The 26,239-nt window shown below is 52.3% G+C and overlaps 2 protein-coding genes and 1 long non-coding RNA gene across 3 annotated transcripts in view; 2 read left to right on the top strand and 1 right to left on the bottom strand.

Moving 5' to 3' along the window:
* The window catches only part of FANCI (FA complementation group I), a 51,999-nt gene extending 43,074 nt beyond the window's left edge, over positions 1–8,925 (top strand). Inside the window, exons 29-38 of the mRNA XM_033100071.1 lie at positions 363–490; positions 589–657; positions 833–926; positions 1,232–1,419; positions 2,127–2,180; positions 2,265–2,324; positions 6,011–6,082; positions 7,378–7,473; positions 7,741–7,845; positions 8,711–8,925. Of these exons, the coding sequence (XP_032955962.1) occupies positions 363–490; positions 589–657; positions 833–926; positions 1,232–1,419; positions 2,127–2,180; positions 2,265–2,324; positions 6,011–6,082; positions 7,378–7,473; positions 7,741–7,845; positions 8,711–8,776 (932 nt within the window). The 3' untranslated portion in view covers positions 8,777–8,925. The remainder of the gene's footprint in view (positions 1–362; positions 491–588; positions 658–832; positions 927–1,231; positions 1,420–2,126; positions 2,181–2,264; positions 2,325–6,010; positions 6,083–7,377; positions 7,474–7,740; positions 7,846–8,710) is intronic.
* Positions 8,886–26,191, bottom strand: POLG (DNA polymerase gamma, catalytic subunit). Its single transcript, XM_033100072.1, has 23 exons — positions 26,025–26,191; positions 24,470–25,246; positions 21,566–21,761; positions 20,586–20,750; positions 20,327–20,473; positions 20,101–20,180; positions 18,678–18,860; positions 18,429–18,580; positions 18,165–18,291; positions 17,059–17,295; positions 16,026–16,143; positions 15,747–15,833; positions 15,329–15,436; positions 14,696–14,856; positions 13,879–13,932; positions 13,675–13,792; positions 13,101–13,236; positions 12,741–12,987; positions 11,333–11,455; positions 11,040–11,208; positions 10,707–10,915; positions 9,658–9,818; positions 8,886–9,111 (listed from the first exon to the last, which is right to left on the bottom strand). Exons 2-23 carry the CDS (start codon positions 25,084–25,086, stop codon positions 9,035–9,037), a joined length of 3,672 nt encoding a protein of 1,223 aa, XP_032955963.1. The 5' UTR covers positions 25,087–25,246; positions 26,025–26,191; the 3' UTR covers positions 8,886–9,034.
* On the top strand, positions 13,250–14,561 carry LOC117018836 (uncharacterized). The gene is made up of 2 exons (XR_004422337.1): positions 13,250–13,422; positions 14,480–14,561. It is a non-coding gene; the product is annotated as an uncharacterized LOC117018836 (long non-coding RNA).
* Positions 26,192–26,239: the final 48 nt, after the last annotated feature.

Below are 26,239 nucleotides of genomic sequence, written 5' to 3'. Positions count from 1 at the left end.
TCCATGTAGATCAAGTTCAAAATCAGACAAAACTAGATTGTGAAGTTGGAAATCAGGATAGCAGTTTCCTTGGTGGGGCGAGTGGGGCAGAGGGTTTCTGGGGTGCTGGTGATTCTGTTCCCTGATCGGGGTACTAGTCACACAGTCGTGATACTGACTGGTTGACAGTGCGAAACGTCCCCCTTTGGACGTATAGAGAGAAGTGCACCTTTGTGGGTGAGCTACTTGGTTGTAGCGTGTGTAGCAATGGGATGTTGTGCCTGGGATGTGACAAGCTACGCGTCCTGGTTATGCATCCCCTGTGCCTGAAGGACTGACTGGGTTATATATAACTTACCTTTTACTTTTCCTTCCTTCTCTAGAGGATGCCTCGTTTTGCAAGGGTTTGATGAATTTGCTTTTCAGCCTCCATGTTTTGTGTAAGAGTCCTGTCATCCTCCTGCGTGACTTGTCCCAGGATATCCATGGGCATCTTGGAGACATAGATGAGGTACTGTAGCAAGCCTTCAGTACAGTGCCTTGAGTGGGGATAGATAGAGGTCGGGAACAGCCTTACTGCCATTACAGCTCACCTCTTTCCCTCCCCAGGATGTAGAGATGGAAGAAACAAACCACTTTGCAATGGTGAATTTGAGAACAGCTGCCCCTACTGTCTGTGTAAGTGTTGATCCCTGAGCTTGGCAAGTCGCCTTGTCATTCCTTCCATTTTATTTCATGTGAAAATTATAGTGGCTCATGCCCTGAGACCTGTAAGTCACCTGCATGTGGCCATGGTTATCATTACACCTGCAGCTGTGTGCAGTGAGCCATGCCAGACATTCTTTTCTTTCAGTTACTTGTTCTGAGTCAGGCTGAGAAGGTCTTAGAAGAAGTGGACTGGCTAATCGCCAAGCGTAAGGGACAAGTGAGCCAAGAGACCATATCAGGTAAGATGAGTTCAAGGTTCCCAGAACTGTGATGAGAGCAAAGCCAACCCACATCCAAAGTGGACTCCTGTGTAAAAGTGGAGGCCCTGAGCTCCGTTTGTTTGAGGTAGATTTCCAATGTGATGAAAGTAGACAGTACTGTGGCTTATGGCGGCGTGGTTATTCATTCTGCATGACGAGTCATGTGCTCGTTTTCCTTATAGACATAGTTAATGGTGCAGAATTGATTTCTAAATCTCCTTCCCTTTAACTACTAGAAAATAAGGCCAGTTGGGTTTGAATATGCCTATTTCATTTCCCTTCAGAAGAGGCCTCTTCGCAGGCAACCCTTGCAAACCATCCCATTGAGAAAGCCATCATCATGGAACTGGGAACCCTGCTTACATTTTTCCATGAGCTGGTGCAGACAGCCCTGCCATCAGGCAGCTGTGTGGACACCTTGTTAAAGGACCTTTGCAAGATGTATACCATTCTTACAGCACTTGTCAGATATGTGAGTATCTGAGAGATGGTCAGGATCACCACCACCATTCTGCCCCAACCAGCAGGGGTGGCCAAGGCTGTGGAGTGCCTCTGTACGGGGCTCTGCCTCCATCTTTGCAAGTCATCGTACTCTGCCATGAGTTTTCAGTTAATGCTTCTTAGTATCTGTTAACGAGAAACTTTCCATGCACTTGAATATTTTGGTCCTCAGCAGACATTCAGAGGGTGATAGGAACTGGGTAATTCAGTTGTGAGTCGAGTGGTGATTCAATTAAATACCTAGGCATAGAAAACTCAAGAAAGATGATAGACGACCCCACAGCATACTCATAGATAGTGCAGCTATCTCGGAGAAGTGCCCCTCTGGCTACATGTTGTAGCTTCTGTAGTGGAAATACTAACAGCCTCTTCTCTTTATAGGCATTTTTTAAAAGGAAAAACAGCAGTTACTGTTTTTCCAGATGCAGGGACTGTCAGCCTGAAAGGTTTTTAAAGCAATGAGCTGAACAAGTCAAACAGAAACCCTTTCTTGCCTGTTGTCTGGGAAGCTTAGGCGCTTCCAGGAGGGAGATAAGGAAGCCTTGTATGTAGGATTCTCTGTGAATATGGTAGCTTTTCTTTTCCGTCTCCAGTCAGAGCAGTGAGTCACTGAGTCACCTGTAGTTTCATGGGACATTTGTATAGAATGATATGCTAAATCTAGGAATCTCTTGTTAGTATCTCCAGGTGTATCAGAGCTCCAGAGGAATTCCAAAAATTATGGAGAAGCTGGTGAGTTGAGAATGCCTTTCTTTGGAATGGGGGGGACATTTTATTTTTACACTTACATTGGTTTTTCCTTCTCCTTTGCTACAGGTGAAGCTGTCAGGTTCTCATCTGACACCCCTATGCTATTCTTTCATTTCGTACATACAGGTAAGTGATTCAGAGTCAGTACCAAAACAGAGCCTCAAGTAAGAAAGGACTTAACGTTCTCAGGGGCTGCTTGGCCACCTGAGCTGAGTATATACAGTTTCTTCCCTACTTACCATAAGCCAAAGGTGCCCATTTGAGACCAAGCCAAGGCTTGAAGTCTTTGCATCAAGGAAATCTTCAATCACCCACACACAGAACTTTATCTAATTTGGTGAGAGAAACATCTGATATGCTTGCATTTAGAGCGGAGAAAGAACAAGCATGCTTGGGCTCAGTGACTTGGTTTATTCTTGGCTGGGCACCTTTGGGGAATGGGAGTAAAGCAGCCAGCACGTGAAGGAAGGCCGCGATCAGGGGTAGTGTGTGAGAGCAGCAACACTTTCGAGGAGGTCGAAGGAATATGAGCTGCTTCAGCCAGCTGGCCAGACCCCTTTTCTTCTCCCTCTAAATAAAGTCATGGGCTCTTTCAGGATGTGGAGAAATTTTAAATGTCATCTGGTCTCAAATACCATCAGCTTCTTGCAGTACTTGAGTCCCCTTTACTGTTGGCCCAAACCAGGCTTTAGTAACCTCGGCATTGACAGTTTGGGCCAGATAATTCCTTGTTGTGGAGTTGTCCTGTGCGTTTTAGGGTCTTCAGCGGCATCCCTGGCCTCTACCTACCAGATACCAGTAGCAGCCCCCCAGTTGTGACCACTAGGAGTATCTCTAGAAATTGTTGTGTGTCCATAAGGAGCAAATTCTGCTCCAGGTGGGAACCACAGGCTTAAACACATGAAGTGACAGGGGACCTGTCTCCCAAGGCCACTTAGTCACAGCAGTTAGAGTACTGCAAGGTAGTTACTGATCTTTGAAGAATGAAAGAGAATGCCCACTAATGGGTCAGTGCCAGCCGAGATTTTAGAAGCAATGCAGGGCCATGGACTGTGAGCGTGATCGTGATGCCCACCGGTTTTCTGCGTCTGCACCGTGCGCAGGCGTTCCATTGTGTGTACTGAGGGCACCCTCCCCCTCCCCTGGAGAGTCAGTGACCAAGTGGCCTGTCACCTGGCTTTAGCCAAAGGAGTTCTCAATAATGAGCTGATAGTTGAGGTTCTCTGTCACCTTACCTTGCCTTTGTACCAGCTTTGTGATCTGGGTCAGGACTGTATCATCCACTTTGTCTGGGCAGACCTTCTGCAGCCTGTTCTCATCAAGCTGTTACTTGTGGGCCTCGCTAAGTTTTCACATGGATGCCATTCTGTCAAATCTGTTGTCTGTATATAGGATATACTCCTCTATTCTTTTTTTTTTTTTTAATTTTATTGGGGAATATTGGGGAACAGTGTGTTTCTCCAGGGCCCATCAGCTCCAAGTCGTGGAGGGCGTAGTGCAACTCCAAGTCCAGTCGCCGTTTTCCATCTTTAGTTGCAGGGAGCACAGCCCACCATCCCATGCAGGAATTGAACCGGCAACCTTGTTGAGAGCTCGCGCTCTAACCAACTGAGCCATCCGGCCGCCCACCCCTCCATTCTTAAATTCAGTTTTTGAGTTCCCCATCTCCAGGCCTTCATGATGCCTATAAAGGGCCACATTTCACAAAGTATGCCGTATAGCCTGAGATAGTCCTCAAAGACAGATTCTGTGAGAAATACTTATGCACATGTATCATCTTTAACATGTTAAGCATATTAACGTTGCTGAGAGAACTGAGAAATGTTCACTAGTTTTCAAAACTATTCATTAACTTGTTTTTAATAACAAGTATTACTATTTGGCAGAAGAGCGTTTCACAGAGTACTGCTTGGGAAACACTGCTTAAGACCATTTTCATTTTATTAGAACAGCTAACATCTAGAGAACCCGTACCTGGTTCTCTACACCTCTTGCCTGGTGTTAAACTCTTTCCACATACCACCTCATTCATCCTCACTACACTTTGTGATTGGTAGTTATCCCCATGTAAGTGATGAGAGAAGAGCAGACAGGTGAGTGCCAAGGACAGCTAGCTAGTTAAGAGGTCGTTTGACTACGCAACAGGGGTCAGCAGACTTTCTCTGGAAAGGACTAGATAGTGTTTTGGGTTTTACAGGCCATACACTCAGGTCTGCCATTGTAGCATCAAAGCCATAGGCAGTACACAAGCAGTGAGCCAGATTTGGCCTCTGGGCTGTAGCTTGCCAACCCCTGCTGCTCTAGAATCATACTTCGTACTCACTGACGTTTAAAATGTTGGAGGGTTTGGGGCTTTTGTGTTTCTGACCCCATTCTCAAGCATTTTCTTCTGCGAATCGCCAGGCACCTCCTAGACTGTTAATATTTTTTCTATATTACACAAAAACCAGGTTAGGTATTCCCTGGGTATTCCCCCTTTCCCATCTATATTTGACGTAAAGCCTTACGTGACAAGCCAACTGATCCACAAGCAAATGTTTCTGTCTGACCTTGTGAGATGTACTTAATGGAATTAACTCCCAGCTCTCGCCTAGAAATCAGGATTGCATTTGCCACATCTTTCAGAGAACTATTTATACTCATATATAGCCCCTTCTTGTTTTCCATAGTCTTGGATTTCAATGGGAGGAAAGCAGTGAAAGTCACTGATCCGGAAGCCTTAGCATGCTGCTCAGAAGTGCACTTCTTTAAAAGATGCTTCTCTTCCGTCCTGTGGCTCCACAGGAATGGGCAATGCATGGGGTTGGTGTAGGGACTTTCAAGAGGATCCCATCTTGGACACAACCTCTAAGAAGATGGCTCACTTCCCACTTGGTCATGAGTTCTATCTGGGGCTACTTCCCTGCCCTTCCCTTAGAAAAGGGGGTTTCATCTGCTACCATCACCATCCTCTACCCTGCCTTCCAGGGCTAAAAATAGATTTCTTGACATCAGCCCCTCTGGAATCCTTAACCATTTCTTATTTTCCAGAACATGCCACGTGGAGCAAGCCTCCTGCCTCTCACATGGCTCCAGTGGTACAACTTCCTTCCGTTTTCAGGTCTCTGTTTTAATTCTCGTTTGTCCATGGAACATGGGGAGTTCCAGTCCCAGGAGGCACAGAACTCCCCACTTGTAATAAAGGTTGCTATGTTTGTGTACCTCACACTTGGCTCTCCAGACTCCTCTGCCTCATCAGAATCCTGTGCTTCTCGGTTCCCTTTCTTTATTAGTCCTCACTTTGTCTAGGAGTTCTTTATTCTACAGCATAGGGAAGGAAGGAAGTGTTCTATGACTTTTAAACTCTTCCCAAGCATGTAACCACATGGCTGGTAAGACAGATCTGGAGATCACCTCTGAGGAGGAAGCCTGCAGACCCCCGAAACAGCCTCTCCAGCTTCTCCTTTAGGAACCTTTAGCCAGCTGCCCGGTAGGGAAATACTGATGCCTACGACCACCTTGAAGTCCATTTTAACCATCCTTTTGCACCTTACCTGTCCCTTGGCAGGCCTGGCACAGTAACATTTGGTCCTGTCCTCACCTCCACGTGCTAGTTCCAAGAGCATGATTGTAACCCTCATAGCAATAGGAAACTGTCTCAGGATGATAAGCATCGCAGAATGTTTCCTGTCTCCTAGCATCTGCTGTGGGATAGTCTCTACGCAGACTTGGGCCCCTTAAGAGTCCCAGACTTGGCTGTAATCACCTTCCTAGAAGATTACCACTAGCCTGCTCAAGTCTTCCAGAATAAAAAAAATTGTTTGTTTCTCTAGAACAAGACACAGAGCCTAAAACATACCGGAGGAAAGAAAGCGAAGAAAACTGCTGCTGTTGCCATGGCCATGGTAAGCCGCTGACAGAGCTCATGACTGCGGCTGCTGGTGAACCTTGACAACATTGAAGGAAGCCAGTCACAAAAATTGTGCACAATAGGCAAATCTAAAAAAGACAGAAAGTAGCTTAGTGGTTGCCTAGAGCTGGGATCGGATTGGAAAGACTGGGGGAGGTGCCTACTAAAATGGGTATAGGTTTTTTGGGTGTTTTTTTTTTTTTGTGGGCATGAAAATGTTCCAAAATTTCTAAGTTGTGATGGTTGTACAACTCTGAATATACTAAAAAAAAAAAAGGAATTTTACAATGTAAAGGGATAAACTGTATGGTTTGTGAATTATATCTCAGCAAAGCTGGGGTAAAAGTGTGTGTGTATCTGCTTCTCGGCTCATGGATTTTATGAGACATCTTTTTCCTCTGAACCAAAAACCATATGCTTTACTCAGGAAGCACCAGAAAATCTGGAGCTCTTTTTAAAAAAAATAGAAATAGCTTAGGTTACCCATTGAGGATTGTTTTAGGAAAAGTTAGTAAGTGCAGAAGGTGCTCCCCCAAGTGTGTAAGAGCTGGTGAGGGTGCAGAGAAGTACGCAAAGGTGAGAATCAGTACGATCTCAAGGGGGCATCGTGGCAGTAAGGGCTGAATTTTAGGATGTCTATACACACACTTTCATGCAGTAATTCCGCTTTTAGGATGTTGTCACAAATAGAGGACTGGCTAACTGGGTTACAGTGCATTTATACTGTAGGGTACTGTGCAGGCATGAAAAATACAAATCTCAATGCTAAGATGTAGAATTATCTCCAAGATATGTTTTAAAAAGATAAGAACAATGTCCTCATTCATGGGTTTTCTTAAATACAGAAGTATGTCTACATGCATAAGAAAGAAATCGTTGGAAGGATGTACAAATTATAATTCAAACCAGGGGAGAGATGATATAATCCCAGTAGTGAAAATTCATGTGCAGACTAGGAAGTGGAAATAGAGCTGCAGAGTAGGCTCACTGTTTAAAGAATATCAAGTCAGAGAGGCAACCAGATTTCTACAAATGGCCATTCGCTCAGCCAGTCTCTAGGTAACAAGTATTTTGGAATTATAAATGGAGGGGTTCAGTGCAGTCTCTATTGGCATTTTAAGTCCTTTGGTAAGATTGAACTGCCAAAAAACTTAGATTACTGGTACCTAAGTAAAAGGGCATTCGATTGAAAGACACACCAGCTTTGCCCCAAAGCCATGAGTAGCTTTAGAGGAAAACTTCAGAAACCCTTGAACCTGAAATTTAGGTCTTCCCTTCTTTGCCCTATAGGCCAGAGTTCTTCGGGAAACGAAGGCAATCCCAAATCTCATCTTTGCCATTGAACAGTATGAAAAATTTCTCATCCGCCTTTCCAAGAGGTCCAAGGTAAACATAATCTTATTTTCTACCGTTCCATTTACCCTGTGGGACCTGGCAAACTGAAATAGCCCGACTGCAGTGGGAGGCATAAACTATAACACTTTTGTTTCTGATCTGATGGCCTGAATCCAAATATCATGTAGGAAACAGATCCAGGGTGTGTGTGCTTGCTTTAGGAACTGAAGGGTTTGTCAGAGGCACAGCAGAAACCGTCCTGTCCCAGGACGGACCTCCCACTAGAAGCGTGTGCCCATGCTTACAATCCTGTCACAGGTGAACCTGATGCAGCACATGAAGCTCAGCACCTCGCGGGACTTCAAGATCAGAGGAAACGTCCTGGACATGGTTCTCCAAGAAGAGGAGGAGGAAAACGAAGAGGTTGGTGTCTGCGCTTAATGGGTTTTGCTTCTGGCCTATCTGGGAGCGGCCACAGATCAGTAGAGGGGCGACAACCACGGGCAGAGAATGGGCTAAAAGATGGTCAGGCAAAGACGAAACTAAGAATTCTCAGAGAAGGTTTGTATACTGAACCACACACCAAGGCGTCCAGACTTGTGTACGTTTTGGGTACAGATGTCCAGAAAGGGTGTGTTGACAAAAAAAAGGTCTTACTGTGGGTGAACCACTGAAAAATGACTGACTAGCCCCAGCATTCTGGCTCAGAAACCAGTTTACTTCCTCCTCTACTATTCCAAGTAGGGTCACTCTGATGAGTTCAGGTTAGGCCAGCCTCTTACCCTCCTTTCCCCCTCTGGTCTGCCCTCCCCCTTTAACTTACCCCCACCAGTGACAACAGCACATCCCGAGCCCTACAGCATCTGTGAAGCAGAATCCGTTGTTTCATTGTCTTTTGGTCCACTCAAGCAGAACGGGAAGCTTACATAAAACACCCTGATTTCTGGCTTCTCAAAAATTTTGCACCTACATTCTTCAGACTGTCACACTCCAGCATAGTGCACCTGGCCCTGTCCACTGTTTGGCATTGGATGTCAGCATTTCGATGCTCCTTCACTGTCATCTTGTCCCATGGATCTCCCCAGGCATAACAAACAGCCAAAGGGAAAGGCTGACACGGACTACTCGGAGGCCTCCCCTCTTCCTGAACTTAAGTGCCTCCTGGGAGAGGGAAAGGGGAGAAAGCATGGCTACACAGGCTTTGATGAGAAGATAAAGGATTTTTGTTTATTTCCACTGCCTCTGAGCAGGTTTATCACATTAGAGCATTATTTCTTTCCTCTTCTAGGACACTGCGTCAGAGCACGAGGGACAGAACGAAGAGCCAGCCAAGAAGAAAAAGAAAAAAAAATGAAATGCCTGAGTTAATGTGAACTTTGGGGCTTCTGCTTTCTTTTGACCCAACACGCAACAGTACCCCCTTGTCCTACAGCCTGCACCGATGTTGGCATCTTGGTTCTGAACCCACTGAACTCAACTGCACCTTCAGTTACAGGCGATCTTTCTCGAAAGGTCCTGCTACTAAAAAAAGCACAGCTGAAAGCCTGAGTTGGGGAGCCTTTACCACCCAGATGAAGCTCCACGGGAGCAAATACAGAGCCTCCAGGCATAGCTACAGTCCAGGCTGGCTTCGTTTTTCCAAGGAGCCTTTGGTGAGTTCAATTATCTGGTAAATATCCAGCGCTTCACCTGAAAGATAATTCAAATTGGTTAGAATGCTTTCCCAAGAATTGTAACTCAGCCCTGAAACGAGAAAGGGAGCTTAAGGTCAAAAAGGGAGATGGAAAGGTGAGAATAATTGCCATGTTACATTTGGAGGGCCCTTATTTTTTTTGTATGTTTGTCTTAGATACACTTTAAATAGAAAATACGCTTTCTGGCTTACTTGTTTGACATTCAAAGCACTTTTTCCCCCCACCAAAGAATGCACTTTGACTTTACACAATAAATGTTTAAACTTTTCTGGTGTGGTTGAAGAGGGAAAGGAACAGGTGGAAGAAACCAGAGTTTCAAATATTCCTTCATTTCCTATGAGCAGTTTCTAGAAACACACCCCTTTGTGATTTGAACATCACGTTCACTTTGAACCCAGGGCACGTATAAACAAATAGCCTAGTACACAGCACAAGTTAGAGAGCGGATTTGTTATCCTCTGGGGCCCCACGCTTCCTGTCCAAGACCACGCCCCAGGCCACCTTGCATTCTATGCCTAAAGGACAGATGTGTTATACTCACCCTGGGGAATCCCGTATCTCCTTTCCATCCCAGTTGGGTTGGAAGGGGTTTTACAATCCATGGTCACTTCCTTCCTGAGGCATTGGTCAATATCGACTGCGCTGAAAAAGGCGACTGACTGGGGCAAGTCATTGAGATCCAGCTTGTAGGCGAACATACACCTGAAAGTGACCCAGTCTCCTCTCAGTCATGCCCCTGCTGTGACAAAGGCCCAGGACCCCAGGAGAAATGACCTGTGTCCCTTAGAGCAAAGCACTGCACAAAGAAAACTGAAGGGCCAGCACTGCCTTCCCTCCATCCTAACACCTCCCACTGAGATACTGAAATGCAGCACACCTTTTGTTCCAGTGTGGTACACACTGATGTAAAATTTTTCTTTCAATTGTTTGACCATACGAAGATTTTCTGTTAGCTTTGTGAAGCATAACCCCCCCAGAGAAATAATGAAGGGGGTGGTGGAGACAGCGATGAGTATAGTAAACATTCATTATTTATCCATCAGTCAGGATAGAGCACGTTCCTGAACTGGTTCTGAGTGGCAGATCAACATGGAACTGTAACATTTCATTCAACCACATAAATCAAATTTTACTATGAGAAAATATAACGCAATATATAAAACATGAATTATTTTCAAACAACTGATTTTCCTCAATGTTTTCTGTTAGTAGTCAGAACAAACTTTTGGCATTTAAAACATTTACAGAAAAATCTCAATTTTCTATAAATTGAGAAAAGCCTTCTGTCATTTAATTTTCAGAAAATTAAATTTTCAGAAAACAGAAAAGTGTGTTTCTAGGGGAGCGCAATCTGCGAACCACTGTTTGGAACAAGTGCTCAACCTAGCTCCTCACCATTTCGTCATCTAGTCTCAATATGACACTTTCAGACCCAAGAAATTGTTTTTAAAAAGTTGAGGCTAGTTCCCCTCAGGCTTCTACAACACTCTGGTAAAAGCTGAAACATCATTTCTGGAGAGATGAGAAGTCCCAGGCCCACAGTCCCGCACAGGCGCAGACGGCCTCGCCCACCGGCCCCAGCCCGCCCACCTGGTCAGCAGGTTGGAGATCTGCAGCGCCAGCGCCGCGCGGTAGCGGTCCTCCTCACGCACCAGGTAACGGACCTCGTCGTGGATGCTGATGCAGAAACGCCCATCGATGGCAAACTCCTCAAACAGCCACTTCATGGCCACGAGCATGAGGTGCAGGTAGTCCACGGCGGAGCTCTGCACCACCCAGTTCACACGGCTGGTCATGAACTGGGGAGGGAAGGTGGCACAGGTGAGCAATTCTGCCACACACCCACCGCTTCACTCAGGCAGGAGGTGGCACAGGAGCCCGCCCTCCCTGCGGCCCTCCCCATGCCCCAGCGGTGCAGAATACCTCTCCCTGGACCGCCGAGGGCTCCAGGGCTCGGCTGATGCGGCAGCCCAGCACTGGGGTACGTGGTGTGTCGGACGTGGCAATGCTCTCCAGCTTATTGAACATTTCTGACTCTGTGCCCCCCATCCACGCGCGTTCTGCAACCACCTCCCACTTCTTTCTGCGAGACCTGGGGGACCAGGAACAGAGGGCAAACTTTGTCTTTCAGTATCTCAGAGCCAAAATCAGCATCCCAGCTCTCCTGGGGCCAGCCTGGATCCTCCCTCCATCTTTATCACTCCAAAGGTTCTCACTTTCTAGAAGCTTCTCTCTGGATCTTGCGCAGATCCTGCAGGGAAATCCAGCCGTCCTCAGTCTTCTCCACGGAGAGGTGCAACTGCCTCACCAGCCACTCGCCTTCATCCGTCAGCCGATACCTGGGGGCAGTGTCACCACCATCATCCCCATGTGAGTGCCGCCTCTGTGCCAAGTCCTGAGCTAGGAGTGTTCACATGCCACTGTACTCCATTTCCACAACCACCTGGGGTCCTGCCTAATCCCTCCAGGCTCTTCTACAGAGGGTAAGTGACTTGCTAGGGTCACACAGCCAGGACAGGGTAGAGCCCAGACAGGAATCCAAGCGTGGGCTATGCCGTGGCCCAATAAAGGACAGACTCCAACTAGAGCCATCACTGTCACAACTGTCCTAATGCTTTAGACACTGAACTGCCAAATGACCAGCAGGAGTCGGGTGCTAGTTCAGGACGTAGCAGCGGCTACTGACCCAGACTGGGTGGGTGGTTGGGGGCAGAATGGGCTGTTACTCGAAGGGGAGAGGGCATTTGGAGAAGCAGAAGACAACATACAGCCAGGCCTGGCTGGCCCTTCTGAAGTCCCCACTGCAACCTCAGCCATCATCAGGCTTGTCCCCTCATAGCTCTAGAGCCACATCACTCACCTGCTCAAAGCTGTGCCAGAGCTTCCCCTCCACCTGTGCCCTCAGTCCACACTCCTCTCTGAGGCCTTCAAAGTTCTCCACAACTAAGGTCCCACGTCCTTTGTCTCCACTGCCCCGCCTCTGCCAGCCCATGCTCCCCACGGCGCAGGCTGCACCAACCCCAGCTCATCCTGTGGCACTTACCTAGCGTTTAGTACTTCAGGAGGAGGTCAGCTAATTAAATGTGGACACTTCTCCCTCAAGGAAGTTAGACATGTACCTCTCCTCCCTCACACTTGCTGCAGGAGCCCTCTTAGAAACCTGCTTAGGCCCCAGGAGCACAACAGGCGGCGTTTTCAGGAAACACCTCATGTCAACATGAGTTTAGGGTTTCCAGTTCTCCACAGCGCCCTCCTGTCACCTGCTGTCTCTCGCCCTCCTGTCACCTGCTGTCTCTCGCCAGCCCACTTCACTCTGCTTCCCGGGAGGCACGTGAGTTTGCAACCCCATATTACTGTTCATTCTGCATGACTAGGGCGGTTGACTTGCTACCACTCAGTGACGACAAAAGTACAACTTGAACCCTGTGAGGAAACCTGTTCAAGGCGGAGTATTAAGCAAACTATTAAGCAAATGACACAACCCAAGGACGAACCATCTTGGAGCTAGGTCACAGGTCTGAAGGAAGAGGGGCCAGGTAACGGCACAGGTAGAAAACATGGGGCAGTAAAGGTAGTAAAGCAAGCCTGAGGCCCTGGGGGAAATGACAGAGGGGGGACGCTCACCTGCGAAGGCCCTTGGTGACGGCGTACATCTGCTGGGCCTTCTCCGCTGCCTCCTGGCGCGTGAGCCGGTGGTTGAACTGCATGAGCAGGCGCTCCGCGAAGGGCTGCCCCGCCCCGTAGATGCGGCCGTAGTTGAAGATTTTGGCGTGCTCACGGCTGATGCCCACTGTGGCAGCTGTCTTGCTGTGAAGGTCAGTGCCCCTGCTCTTCCGGCCCTGGAGGGTCATCCACCCGAAGGCAGTGCAGCCTGGGGCAGGCGGGAGTGAGACAGGAGGCTCAGAAACCCTCCGCCCCAACCTCGAAAGCTGGGTTGCAGGGCCCCGGCTGCCTGCATTCTGCCCAGCCCTGGTTCCCGCTCACCGTGCAGGCCAGCAAAGTGGGCATCTCCAAGCACAGCTGCGATCCACAGCTCCTGTGAGTCCACATCAGCACCCACGAGGACGTACCCAGGCGGGGCCTGCACCATGGCCTTCAGCTCGCTGCCTACTCGGTCGGGCTGCAGGAAGAGTGAGGTCAGGCTCTGCCTACATACCGCAGGGACACTCCTCCCACCCCACTCCTGGAGCCAGACTTGACGATGACGCTGGGGCCTTTCCTGAGAAGATGACTTTCGCGAGAGACGATGGCGCTACCCCAAACTCCACAGTTCCAGGGACGGCTGCCCACAGAAATAGGCTGACAGGTAAAGAATCCCTGCTCTTTGCCTGGCCCATCGCCCAATGGCTGTGGCTGTCATGCCTTGTCAACATCTGGCCAGGAGGGGTGCCCAGACATGTTTGCTGAAAACATGAGTTGTGAGGCTGGATCTGAAGCCAAGTCCTGCCTGACCCAGAGCTTAGGTTCCTTTACGTGCTCCTCACTAAGGCCCTCTGCAACCTGTTTCTAGAGACACAGGAGAAGAAGGGCGGGGGCCAGAGCTGCAGAGGACACATACCCGGGCATTGCTGGCAGTGAGCCATGTGGGCTCCACGGCCCGGCGGGTAATGGTGCCAGCGGTCACCACCTGGGGCAGGATGGCCCCATAGCGGCCTTCCTCATCATAATGTGGGTGCCTGGGGAGAGGGGGAGAACACGAGCCTCAGCCCTGAGACCCACCCACTCAGATCTCCTGACCCCACAACCACTTGGCAGGTCATACCTGGTCACAGCACGGGGCAGAGCCGACCTGGGCAGCCACACCACCATCTGGGAGCTGTGGGGACAGACAGACTGAGGTTCAGCAAAACCAGAGGAGCAGAATCTACCCCCTTCCCACCGGGCCCTGAGTGCCCAGCTTTGGGGGCTGCTGTGTCCCCCCCTCCTTGCCCAGCCTCCACCTTCTTCCCACTGACTTGACTCGGGAAGGACCCTGGTGCAGCCACCTGGGGCCCTAGAATCTACCAGGCAGGAGCCTATGCCATCTGGGGACGGGCAGGCCGTCAGGGCAGCTTCTGTCCTCCCAGAGTCCCCGTGAGGTGTCCAGTAGTATCCTGCCACCACGGCCTGACCCACACTCAGGGCAAGCTGCAGGCCACCGCAGCGCTCTTCTCACAAGACTGCTGCTGGCAGCCACCGCCACCTTGGAACTGGCCTTCAACATGAAGCCCTTTGCCATTCCCAGCCAAAGGGTGGCCAGCTCCCCAAGGACCAGCCTGGTCTTCACGCACACCCTCTGACTCCAGCAGTTAACACCAAGGGATCCTTGTAGAGCTGGGAGGGGCCGTGAAGGTCCGACAGTGCCACTCTTTATACGTAAACAGGGACACCGAAGCTGGAGAGCATGAGACTTGCCCGCAGCCATATCGCACCAGGACTACACGTGGCCAGACCTCTACAGCACAGGTAGGCTGTTCTAACACTCAGCACAGGCGGCATCAGGGGCCCTATGTGGGAAGCGGGGGCAGGGAGGCCCAGGGCTGCAGAAACCTGGCCAGGGGCACAGGCAGGCACATCTCTGCCCTCCCATGTTGGCCCACCTGATACGTTTATGGGCATTCCTCCAAAAAGAAATCATTTTGTTGATTTCCAAGGCACGAGGCCCACTGGCACCTCCTGGGCCAGCCTGCAGGGTGCCATCCTCCATCTTGGGCAAGAAGTCCTTGGCAAAGGGGCTGCCCACATTGCAGCTGTTACCATCCTGGAGAGGGCAAAGGAAACGGGCTGGAGGCAGATGGCAGCCCCCTGGCTGGGGAACCAATGCCTGTGCACTTGGGCTCTGCCCAACATGGAGCGCACAACCTCGAGCAGTCTGGAGCAAACCCCTCCGACTGCGACATGCACACACAGGCACGTACACAGGTGCGGTCACTGAGACACACGCACGAACCTGGCTCCCCTCGCAATAACCTATCATGTAGCAGATGCACTGCCAGACACTGGACAAGCTGGCATCTTTGTCAGTTAATTCCACTACCGTGCCCTTTCCTACCCAATTTTCAGAAGAAAAACAAAGCCTCAGAGAGATGGTACTATTGGCCTTGAGATCGCACGCTGCCCCACTACTACTGTCTTTCCTGCAAAGAGGGTGGCCTCCTGTCTGAGTCACTCTGGAGGCCTGCTATGGGCGAGCAATGAGGACAGCACACAGCACAGCATGAATCAGGACCCACCTTGTGAGGCAGCTTGAAGAACCAGCAGCCAGGGATGTCCACGTCGTTGTAAGGTCCATTGCCATGGTGATAGGCTGGCTGGCTGGCTGGCGGGCCACCAGCACCAGTCTGTGGAGGCCACACACCTACATGAGGCCCTGCTCCGGCACCTGCATTCAGCGAGGGCCATGCGGTACGGGGGTGCGGAAAGGGCCTGAAACGCTGAGCAGGTAAGCTGGGAAATGACAGGATGGCCACCAGCTGTCAGGCTTCCTTCCTCCTTAGCCTCCCAACCAGTATGGGGCCACGAAAGGCCAGGCAGTGTCTCCCAACCCCCCAGGACCTTGAGAACTCTGGTGGGGAAGAGGTACGTGGGCACAAGAAGAGGGCTGGGCCACCCAGTACCCCCTCAGAGAACCCAAGCACGCGCCCCACTCACCAGAGCTGGGGGATGACCTGGAACTACTGCGTGCAAATTCTCCATCTTGACCTCAGCCTCCACCTCGAAGCAGCCCAGTTCTTCCACCTGGATGGGCCCAGGTACCAAGGGAGTGAAACAGGAGGCTGAGTCGGCCTGAATCCACCAGCCCCTCCCTGCGACACGCGGTCGGCCCAGGCTGGCCTGGGGTGATGCCACACCCCGTGCCCCACGCCCCCCTTCGCTGAGGGGGACAGAGAGCCCTCCCCAGAGCTCAGGCTGGTGTTCGCCCGCGCTCACTGTCTGCCACACGCTGCTCTCACTGAGCAGGAACTCCTCGGCCAGGGCCGCCTCCTGAAGTTCCAGCTGCTGCTTCCCCTGCTCAAGACAGTGCTTCCTGTACAGGGACTCGATGGCTCTGGGCAGAGGAGAGCAGCGGCGACCTCTGGTTATGGGTGCCAGCTCCGGGCCAGGCAGCCACAACTCCCCTTGTTCAGTCCTCAGAATCAGGTCTGAGGCAGAAGTGGACAGAGCTCTCCCTGGTTTTTAGACAGTGAATGACAAATAATTGAAAATGACATAGCGCCCTGGTGGCAGGCTGGGGTTCGAGGCCTGGTCTGACTCAAATCGAAACTCCTCTTATGCCACAGAACTGCCACCTCCCCAAGGAAAGCTCTTGGAGCAGAGCAGTGGGAAGTCAGCCGGGCTCCTGCCAGCTCACCCAGCCATCAGCTCAGAGCAAGGCAGGCCGACCCCAGCCCTTGTCCACAAGCCCCATGGGATCAGGCTGCCTGTGGAGCCAGGACTCTCGATTCTGGGCCACTTCCAGTGCTATGGCTTCTTCCCTACACCTGCCTGTCAATAGCTCAGGGTTTGTGATCGCAAATCACCTGACCTCCCTGGGCCTTTGTTTTGTCAACTCAGTAATAGGGATCACCGTACTCTCTCATAGGCAGCTTGGGAACAAACCAGGGAAGGCCTGAAAAAGGCTTATTATCCCCGATTATAATTAGTGCTCCATACATTACATGCAAATAAAGAAAAGCCCATCTCCCCTGCCACTTTGGACAGCCCTCCCACTGCATATTCCTGTGAAGGCAGCTGTGCCGCTGGGCCCAAGAGTAGGACCTTAGTCCTGCCGCTACCGAGCGCTCCGCCCTCAGCCCCCCACAGGCCTCTCAAGCCCCCAGGGAAAGGGCAGCCATGGAAAGAAAGAACTAGGGCCCAGTCTCTAACCCAAGCTCTTCCCACTACCCTGAGCTGGGCTTGGTTTCTCTTGCAAGAGGAAGGGCTCCTTAGACGCCCACCTCTTTTCCCCGAACCTGAGCCTCACCTGTAGGGGCAGGCCACCCCCGTCGATGCGTGGCTGGTGCCCACCGGCACCTGAGCCAGGTTGTCTCGCCGCCCGGGCACCAGGTATCCCCAGCCGTGCCGCTCTGAGAAGTGCAGAGGGAAGCCGTCCCAGGTGAGCGCCATGAGCTTAGGTGTGACTCGCATCTGCAGGCTGAGGAGGCTGGGGCCCGGGGTCCATGCAGGGTCATCTAGCCGGGGACAGAGCTTCCGGTACCACCTGTGCCCCGCCCCCCAGAAGAGAAGAGTGTCGCAGTGGGAGGGTGAGGACAGCGTGGGACTGCAAGGAAGGCCCTCTCCCCCTTGCCATGCTGCACCCACCCCCTACGGCCCTGAAGGCTTTCTTCTGGTGACCTCAGCCTGCAGTCACCATCCTCTCCCTCTGGGATGTGACCAGGACCCCCATAGAGTCCCCTAGAATAATTCGAAGCTCTCGAAAGATCCTACATCAGCCCCCTGGACTGGTCAGAAGCCAGGACCCACAGGCTGGCCCAGGCTGGGTTCCTTCACAAGCTCCAGTTCATGCAGGGTAACCGGGTAGAGGAACAAGTACATCGCCTCTCCCCGCTGTTCTAATGACACTCCAGGCCTTCAGAGCTACGTCTCTCACATCCTATTCACCAGGGCTGACCCGAGGGGGAGGCCAGCGAGGCACCCAGGGCCCAAAACTGAAGGAGCCCCGATTCTCAGCGTCATGCAAATGCAAAGCTGGCACCCTGCTGTTCACCCTGGCTGCCCGTTTTCCCATCTCTGCCACTCTCTGCCTCAACACTGAGCACTCTTCCGTGTGATCCTGAGTATAAACACCAGCTGCACCGCCTGGTCTGCATGCCTGGCTCCTCCTGGGCTGAAGCAGCTCCTGGCAAGGAGCTGTGTTCCCATCTGTAGCCCTAGTAGCTGCCAGGGGCCAGCAAACCGCAGGTGCTCAGTGTACCTGTCCTGAGTGAGTCCAGTGAGCCAGGGTCACAGTTAACTAGGGGGAGCCGGAACACAAGACAATAGGAACAAATGGCAGCACACCACTCCTTGTGCTGGGACCCAGGATAGGGTGAAGGCGGCACCTGGGTATGTTAGGGGGACATGGCTCACCCAGGGTGTCCAGGGAGGTGCTGGGGCCGCTTGGGCAGGAGCTCCGTGGTCCCCTTCAGCTGCTCCAGGCAGGCACGGGTCAAGGCATCTCGCTGAGACTCCTCCTCCTCACTCGGGGGGCCGGCGTCTGCACGGGGTCGGGAGGACAATCAGAACCGGCCGAAGGGTCCCTCAGAAAGACCTGCCCAGCCTCCTTATCTCCAGAAGGCCGGAGCAGCTTTCCCAGGGCCCATCCCCGGCCCACTTCCCGCCCATGTTCCCCACCTTCCTGGTCCTTGGGATCCCCAGGGGCCCCAGCCCCCTCGATGGGCAAGTCGCTGGCGGCGGCCGGCTCCTTCCTCTTCACCTTTGCCTTCTTCTGCTTAAACTCTTGCAAGTCCCACTCCAGGTCCCAGAGCCAGGGGTCTTCTTTGTACCTGCAGAGCCAGTCCACCAGGGCAGGGCTGAGACCAAGCCGGAAGCCAGCACTCTGCCCGTCCCCTGCCTGGATCCTGCTGCCCACGGCCTGGCTACCTCTCTCCGGAGAGCAGCTGGCAGGCGTCATTGGCCAGGTCCATCAGCGACTTCTTCATCTCCCGCTGGAGCTCCTCGTAGGTGTTCTGCGCCTCCGCCAGGTAACGTTCCCAGTTCTGGTTGACAGGTAGGTAGGAGACACCCATCTCCAGCATGCCGGCCAGAGTCACCGGGTGGGGACACCTTGGGGACAAACACCAGGGTTTTGGCCCAATCTCTGAGCCAGTTGGGCAAGCCTCAACACAACCACCCATACAGCATAACTCTAAAGTCAGAGAGACAGAGTCAAACCCCAGCTGTACCACTTCCTAGCCATGAGACCCTGGGTAAGTTACCTCACGTCTCTGAGCCTCAGTTCCTTCATCTGTGAAATGGAAATACACTCATGTGCTGCTTACCAATGGGGATGTGCAGACATACATCCTTATGGAGAAATGCATCGTTAGGCGATTTTGTCAGAGTGCGGACATCAGAGTGCACTCACGCAAACTAGATGGTGTACACTGCCACACACCGGGGCTACACATACAGTGTAGCCAACTGCTCCGACGCTACAATCCTAGGTAGCATGTTACTGAACACTCTAGGGAAGTGTAACACAGTGGTGCGTATTTGGGTATCTATACATACCTAAACATAGAAAAGACACAGTAAAAACATAGTATAAAAGATAAAGTGTGTGTGTGTGTGTGTGTGTGTGTATGTGTGAGACATGGTACTATATATAAAAAACCCTAAAGATTCAACCAAAAAACTATTAGAACTGGTAAATGAATAAAGTAGCAGAATACAAAATTTATATTCAGAAATCAGTTGCATTTTTATACACCAATAACAAATTATCAGAGAAATTAAGAAAATCCCATTTACAATTGCATCCAAAGGCGGGGGAAAACACCTAGGAATAAAGGAAGTGAAAGACCTGTACTCAGAAAATTGTTAGACAACTCACAACTGGGGTAGTCAAGTACATGTGGGTATTTCACAGATGAGAACATTGAGGCTCAGAGAAACCAAGTAACTTGCCCAAGGTCAAATGAGTTTGGACACCACAGCCAAGATTCGAAAATGGGGTCTAGCTGACGCTTGCCTCTGACCTCGCCCTAAGTCTGACTCACTAGCAGACACAACCAGGATGACGTAAAGCCCTCGGCTCCGGATCTGGGTAGAGTGGGTACTTCATAAACTGGAACATGCACAAGAAGCCCCAGCATAGACCTCGGCCCTTCCCGCCAAAGCCTCTGTAGAAACCCAGTGTCCAGGGCCCAGGTGGCCACCACTGGACAGAGTGGCTCCACTCTTACAGCCCAGCAAGGCTAGGACCCCCAGCCCGAGAAAGACCCAGCACCACCTGATGACAGTGGGCCCAAGTACTAGGAACCCACTGACCCCCAGGGGTTCCCACAGACCGCGCCTCACTCACCTCTCCAAGAAGAGTGGTAGCTGCTGCTGGAAAACCTCGTAGGTGGCCCACACATCCTGGGAACAGTACTGCATCAGGTCCTGGCACAGGAAACAGGAAGGTGCTGGGTGGGCAGCCATGCCACTGCCACCGCGGGTCTCAGGGTCAGGTCTGGCAGCTGTCATCCCCGGGGTCAACTGGAGGTCTGCCACAGCCTATGTCCCAGAGCCCATCTCCAGCACCATACCTGGAAGTTCTCACGGATGTCCTTTATGCTCCCCTTGACAAACAGTTCTCGAGGCTCCTTCTCTAAGGGAGGCCCCCCCACATAGAGGCTGTGCACATCTGCTAGGTTATTGACACTGCTGATGTCCAGCCAGTCCCAGGATGAGATCTGAGGGGCCAGAGCAAGGCACATGGCACATCAGCTTGGCCTCAGGCCAGAGAGGCAGGCTGGGGAAGGCGTCCCAAGCACCCTGCCCCAGCCCCCCGCAGTGTGCTCTCACCGCTGGGCCGTTGGTTTTGCCCTGGACCTTCTGGCCTCGCTGTGTGGGGTGCCGGGCCTTGTGCTTGCCCTGCTTGGCTGCCATCCACAGGCTGCGCTGGAAGCTGCTTAACCCTGAGATGGCCATGTGCATGCTCATGGTGTCCAGGAAGCGCATGCGCGAGCCCTGAGGATGGGAGGCGCGCGGGCTGAAGGGCCAGCCCCTCCGCGGCTCCTCACACAGCCTCCCCTCCGCTTGTCCCTGGATCTGGGAGGAGCCTGCCCTCCCCAATTCTAGGCACCCTTGAAGGTGCAGACCTGGCTCGATCCCAACACACCGGTCTTTCCCAGCGTCCAGCAACAGCTCTAAGGAGCACTGTGGGGACAGAGCAGCCAAAACAAGGCCTTCGAGCTATCAGGCTCACACCCGCCCTGCCACTCACAACCTCTGTGGCCCTGGGCAAGTCAACAAGGCTGTCTGAGCTCAGCCTCCTCAGCCATAAGCTAAGGCTGCTCTCACCTGCACTGCCTCTCTCCTAGGGCTGTAGTGAGAACACAATGATAAAGCACTTTCCATAAAATTAACAAGTACCACAACTATCCACCAGGCAAGTGTTTGATGTGTGCATTGGTCAGACCCTCCGAACCATCCCATGAGGTAGCTTCTGCTAGCTCCCTCTTCTTACAAATAAGGAAACTGAGGCTCAGGGACGTCCAAGAGCTCACACTGCTCATCAGTGATAGTGGCTGAGGCAGGATGGGAGGCCAGGCTGCGTGGCCCAGGGCCTCCAAAGACCCATGCGAATGCCACAGAGAAGGACCACTTGTCTTGTGACAACTCAGGTTCTGTACCAGGCAGGTTGTGGGGACAGAACAGCTGGGCCCTGGGCCTGAGGCAGGGCTGGCCCACAAGGAGCCCCACGGCAATGCCTGCCCTCGCCACTGAGGTCAGGGCTCCTAGCCCACCTGTGCCAGACCTAGAGTTGGCCTTAGGAATCTTACCTGGATCAGGTACTGCTCCCTGATATGGGCCCGGTCAAAGGAAACATTGTGCCCCACCACTAACTGCTCTTGCCAGTCTCGCTGGGTGGGGCCACTGGCACTGGCAGGGATCTCCAGGGGAATGAGGTCAGCCGGCGATAGCTGGCTGGTCCAAGAGTAACGCTCTTCCACCAGCCGCCGGCTGCACCAGGAATACCTGAGGGAAGCGAGAGGCAGGTAGGTTCAGCATCGCGGCGTGACACTTCTCCACAATACTCACTGCACGCTTGCCACCAGATGCCAGGTCCTGCACTAGCAGCTGGGGACACGAGTGAAACCAATGTGTGCTCCTAACACCCTCACACAGCTAGAGGTCCTGGGGGGCAATGTGGGGGTATGTATTGTGGGGAGGGGCCCATTACAACAGCTGCTTTCTCCTTTTTGACTTCCCCAGATAAAAATGGAGCTAAGTGCCACAATACTGAGTGTCCCACATTCAGCCTGGGCCGTCAAGGTGTTTGTTAGTTCCTAGTGTTCGTGGAATCTGTGCTTGGCTCTGAGGTGTTTTGTAAATACTATCAACCCCTCATGTCTATAAACACAAAGCAACTAGTGCTCAAAGTGCTAGTAAAAAAGACACAATTATAATAGAACCCAAAGTGGAAATTATTTTTTTAATTGAAAAGTGGCAAAAAAAGAAAAAAGACAAATGCTGCACTCAGATACAGGAGGAATCATCTGATGGCTGGAAAGATTCTGAAGGACAGAGCAATCACACACCTCGGAGGTGCTGGGCCTCTCTTGAGCACCCACCTCAGTGAGAGACCAGGGTAAGTGCCAGCATGGAGGGCATGTCGCCATCGGCAAGGGGTGGGGGTAGGACAGCTGGGCTGAGTGCTGCCTGGTGAGGGCCTGAAACTGATTCAGAAAAGGCTCGAGTTTGCTCAAGATTCATAAGGCCAAGCGTGGGGAAATGGTGGCTGAGGAAAAGCCTGTTGTGAACCAGACTATGCCAAAGGGTCAAGGCCATTAAGCATCAAAGTGAGTGATGAGGCCACATGTGTGGCCACCACAGATGCAAAGGAGCTCCCTGCAACTGTTATGCAGAGGAGGAAGGGTTATCTGCCAACAGTTTCAACACACAGAAAAGTGGGGGTGAGGGTGGGAGGGGGGCAGCAAAAAGAGGTTCCTAGTTTTAAACCTGGTAAAATTTAACTCCCACTCCAAATGGTGGGAATATATCTCAAGCTGATACCTCCTCCCCTTCCAATTTAGCAGGTCAAAGCCCTTAAAAACAAAAGAAAAGGTTGCAAATGTCAAACATTTGAGGCTATGGTGATGCCAGGAACGTTAGTTGCAATAAAAAGCCATAATGGTGTCAAGATCCAGGTCTGCAGCTGTGCACGAGCCATCTAATTATAAATTTGTGTTAAAAAGAAAAGAAAAAGCCAAAACACAAACACCTCTGGTAAATTTAAGATGAGTCAGAAGCAATGCCATTAATACTAACTACACTTTCCCTGTGACTCTTAGGTAAGTGCTGACAGCGTAGTTAATGCCCAGTAGTCTGATGACCAAAGCCCTTACCGGCAGCCTTTGGGAAACCACCCGATAGGCTGTCCAAGCCGCTTTCCTCTCCCTCTGGAAATCGTGAGATGGGCAGGTACCTGACATTACGCAGCCACATGGTAGGGACGTGCCCAGGTTAAAAGTGGACTGCTCTGAGGGCCCCATCGGGCACAGTCATAGGCTCCCAGGAGGTAGGTCCCGTGCCCCCGCTGCCAGGCAAACTGAGCAATTCCCCCAGGACCCCTGGCAAGAATGGAATGAGAATGAGAGGAGGATGGAAAGGACAGGGAGACAGAGGTGAAAAGTTAGGAAGACATGAAGAGAAATTGGGGAAATCGGGGAAATTGGCCAAAAGTGACCAAGGGATCAAAAAACAAGTCCTTCTCAATGGTTTCCTAATTTTCTTTCAGTCACCACAGCCTACTTTACCTTCTCAAATGATGGACGGTATTCCCTCTATTTTGACCATCAACGTATATAGTAAGTACTGAGATTCTCATCTTAACTGTAACTAAATGAGGGGTCATCTAGTTTTGCTCTTTTCAGCCATGAATGCCTACCTTATCTATTTAGCCATGTTTTCACCAGTTTCAACTGCATATTTAACATTTCGCAGCTTTCTTTACAAAGATGTAGCTTCCAATAGGAATAAAGAAACTGCCAACTTTTTTGCTGGCCATGCCTGAAAGCATTAAGGTTGTAAATAGTATTTTAATCCTGGAACGAAGAATAAAAAGGGGAGAAACAGTACCGCCATCATTGTTTGGAAAAGCAACTTGGGTAGCACTTAGAAAGTTACTTGAAAAGAGGGAAGTTGGATATACCTTTTGGGGACCAAAGTGCCTGCTTGGGAGGCTGAGGGAAGGAAGTAGCGTTTCTCAATTGGGAGTGGTCAGGGGGATGCTACCTCCAGGGGGCCATTTGGAAATGTTGGGGGCGGGGTCTGGCATTTAAGGAAGCAGCAGGAATGCTAAATGTCTTATACTGCCTGGGACAGTCCCCCCAAAGGGAGATTTCTCCTCTCCCAAATCCAGAAACACTGTTCAAATATCTTAGACTAACTTCTCAGGAAGCTACTAGGTGAGGGGGGTAAAGGCACCAAATCAAGGTGATCTCAAGTGGTCTCTCGGTCAGTCTTAAATATACACTCTACTGTGATTCTCATATAGCCCCTCTCACCACCTGATACCTGCTTGGATGTTTGTTTACTGCCTGTATCTTCCTTCCCTGAATGCTGGGTCACCACCGAATCAGTCGCTAGAAAAGCACCCGCCCAGCACACAGCTGGAGCTCGGTAAATGTTCACTGAACCAAACTAGTAAGCTGGGCCCTGGACGGACCCCAACCCCTACTTACCAGGCCAAGGGGGATATGGCCACCGCCAGCGTGGGGCAAGTTCCCTCTGCCAAGCACACCTCCACGTCGAACACCAGGGCCCGCTCCTCGGGGATGGCCACGGGTACGGCCTCCCCCGCGGGGCCGTACCGGGTCCAGCCCTCCGCCCAGGCCCAGCTCGGGGGCCGCGGGGGCAGCTGGGCCTGCAAAAGCGAGTTGGCCGCCTCCAGGTAAGGCAGGCTCTGCTTCTGGGCCAGGAGGCGGAAGTGCTGGTCCAGGCTGCCCCCGTAGAGGGGCGGAAGGCGCAGCTCCACGTCGGGCAAGGGAACGGCCGGCTGCCCCCAGAGCCCGTGCTTCTGCAGGTGCTCGACGCTGCGGCGTACCGCGGCCTCGCCGGGCATCTCCCCGCCGGGCCCGAAGATTTGCTCGTGAAGCCCTCTCGAGAGCATCTGGATGTGCAGTGGGTTGTGCCGCAACTGGCCGCCCTCCGAGGATGGCACTTGCGGCTGCGGCGACTGCAGCTGCCCGTCGCTGGGGACGGTGACGGAGTCGGAGCTGGAGACCCAGCGTCCCGGAGCTGGAACCGGCCCTAGCCCGACGGTGGCGCCGGCCACTTTCTTCCAGAGCAGGCGACTCATGGTTGGTGCAGGGAGCCCCCCGCTGGGATTCAGAACACCTGGCTTTGGGCTCCAGCTTGACTGCTTTTACTGGCTGAAAAACGTGGGGAGAGACACGTCCTGTCTCTGCGTTCCTGTCAGTGAAATGGGCCTGACCATGCCTGCCTTCCACCTACAAATCCTAAAGGAGATAGATGATTTTGTGTTATTACATTCGTTATCACTTGTTATATTAGAAGTCATCATTCCTTGAGCACTTACTGCGTCCCAGGCCACGTGCCAGGCGCTTTTAGGTACATGTTCTCAGTTAAGCCTTAAACAACCTGGAGAAATACCAATATCCCCGCTGAATAAATAAAGGTTCATGTAGGTCCATCAGTGAACTTGGGGAAGGTGAAGGCACAGATGCTGTTTAAAAGCCCAGATTCTGGAGTGGGACAACGCGGGTTTGAATCCCCGCTCTGGCTCTTAGGAGCTGCGTGACCTTGGGCAAGCTCCTTAGGCCCCAAATTCCTACTCTGTAAAATGGGGTTAAAGAGTCTACATGTCATACAGGACTGCTGTTTGGATGACTAGGGCGAATATATCGCGCGGCCCAACCCTCAGCAAGCGCTGGGCAAACGGTGACTGGCCCTGATCGCGACCGCCACGGCCCCAGGGCCTAACGCCGAGAGGTGCCAGCACCCGGATTCGAACCCTCAGGGTGGGCCCGTCAACCCCCAGGGCCCACACCCACGCTCGGGCCGCGGCCCACAGGGCGGAGGGGAGCCTGCAGGGGGCGTAGGGGGCGGCCCTGGTGCTCCGGGCCGACGACCGCCCGCCAGTGCCCGGCGGCAGCGCCGCGGTGCGCCCTGGGACGAGCCTACTCCCTGCTCGGGACCTTGCTCCCAGACTGGGGAGGGAGGGGCTGCGCCGCAGCTCAACGACCCGGCCTCCCTGGCGCCGAACCCGCCGGAAACCTCGGTCGCTTTAGTGGCTGCGGGTCTGCGGCTTCCGATCCCAGACCCCCGATGCGGCGTCTCCCTCCACGCGGCCTACGCAGCCTCGGGGTGGCGTGTGGCCTCCAACCGATCAGTCCGCCTCGCTGGCAGCTGCAACTTCCCGTCTGCGCCGCGCTCGGTCCCGCGGCTTACCCGAGAGGCAGGCGGGGAGACTCCGGGCGCGACCAATAGGA

The sequence above is a fragment of the Rhinolophus ferrumequinum genome, chromosome 28, assembly GCF_004115265.2.
Source record: "Rhinolophus ferrumequinum isolate MPI-CBG mRhiFer1 chromosome 28, mRhiFer1_v1.p, whole genome shotgun sequence".
Lineage (NCBI taxonomy): Eukaryota > Metazoa > Chordata > Mammalia > Chiroptera > Rhinolophidae > Rhinolophus > Rhinolophus ferrumequinum.
This window is presented reverse-complemented; position numbering and strand designations above follow the sequence as displayed.

Coding starts and splice junctions, on each gene's coding strand:
- POLG (XM_033100072.1), bottom strand. CDS start 25,086: ATGAGTCGCCTGCTCTGGAAGAAAGTGGCCGGCGCCACCGTCGGGCTA. Junction 18,861..20,100: donor CTACCACTCTTCTTGGAGAG/GTGAGTGAGGCG, acceptor TTTGTCCCCAAG/GTGTCCCCACCCGGTGACTC. Junction 13,793..13,878: donor CTGCCCCGTGCTGTGACCAG/GTATGACCTGCC, acceptor CCCTCTCCCCAG/GCACCCACATTATGATGAGG.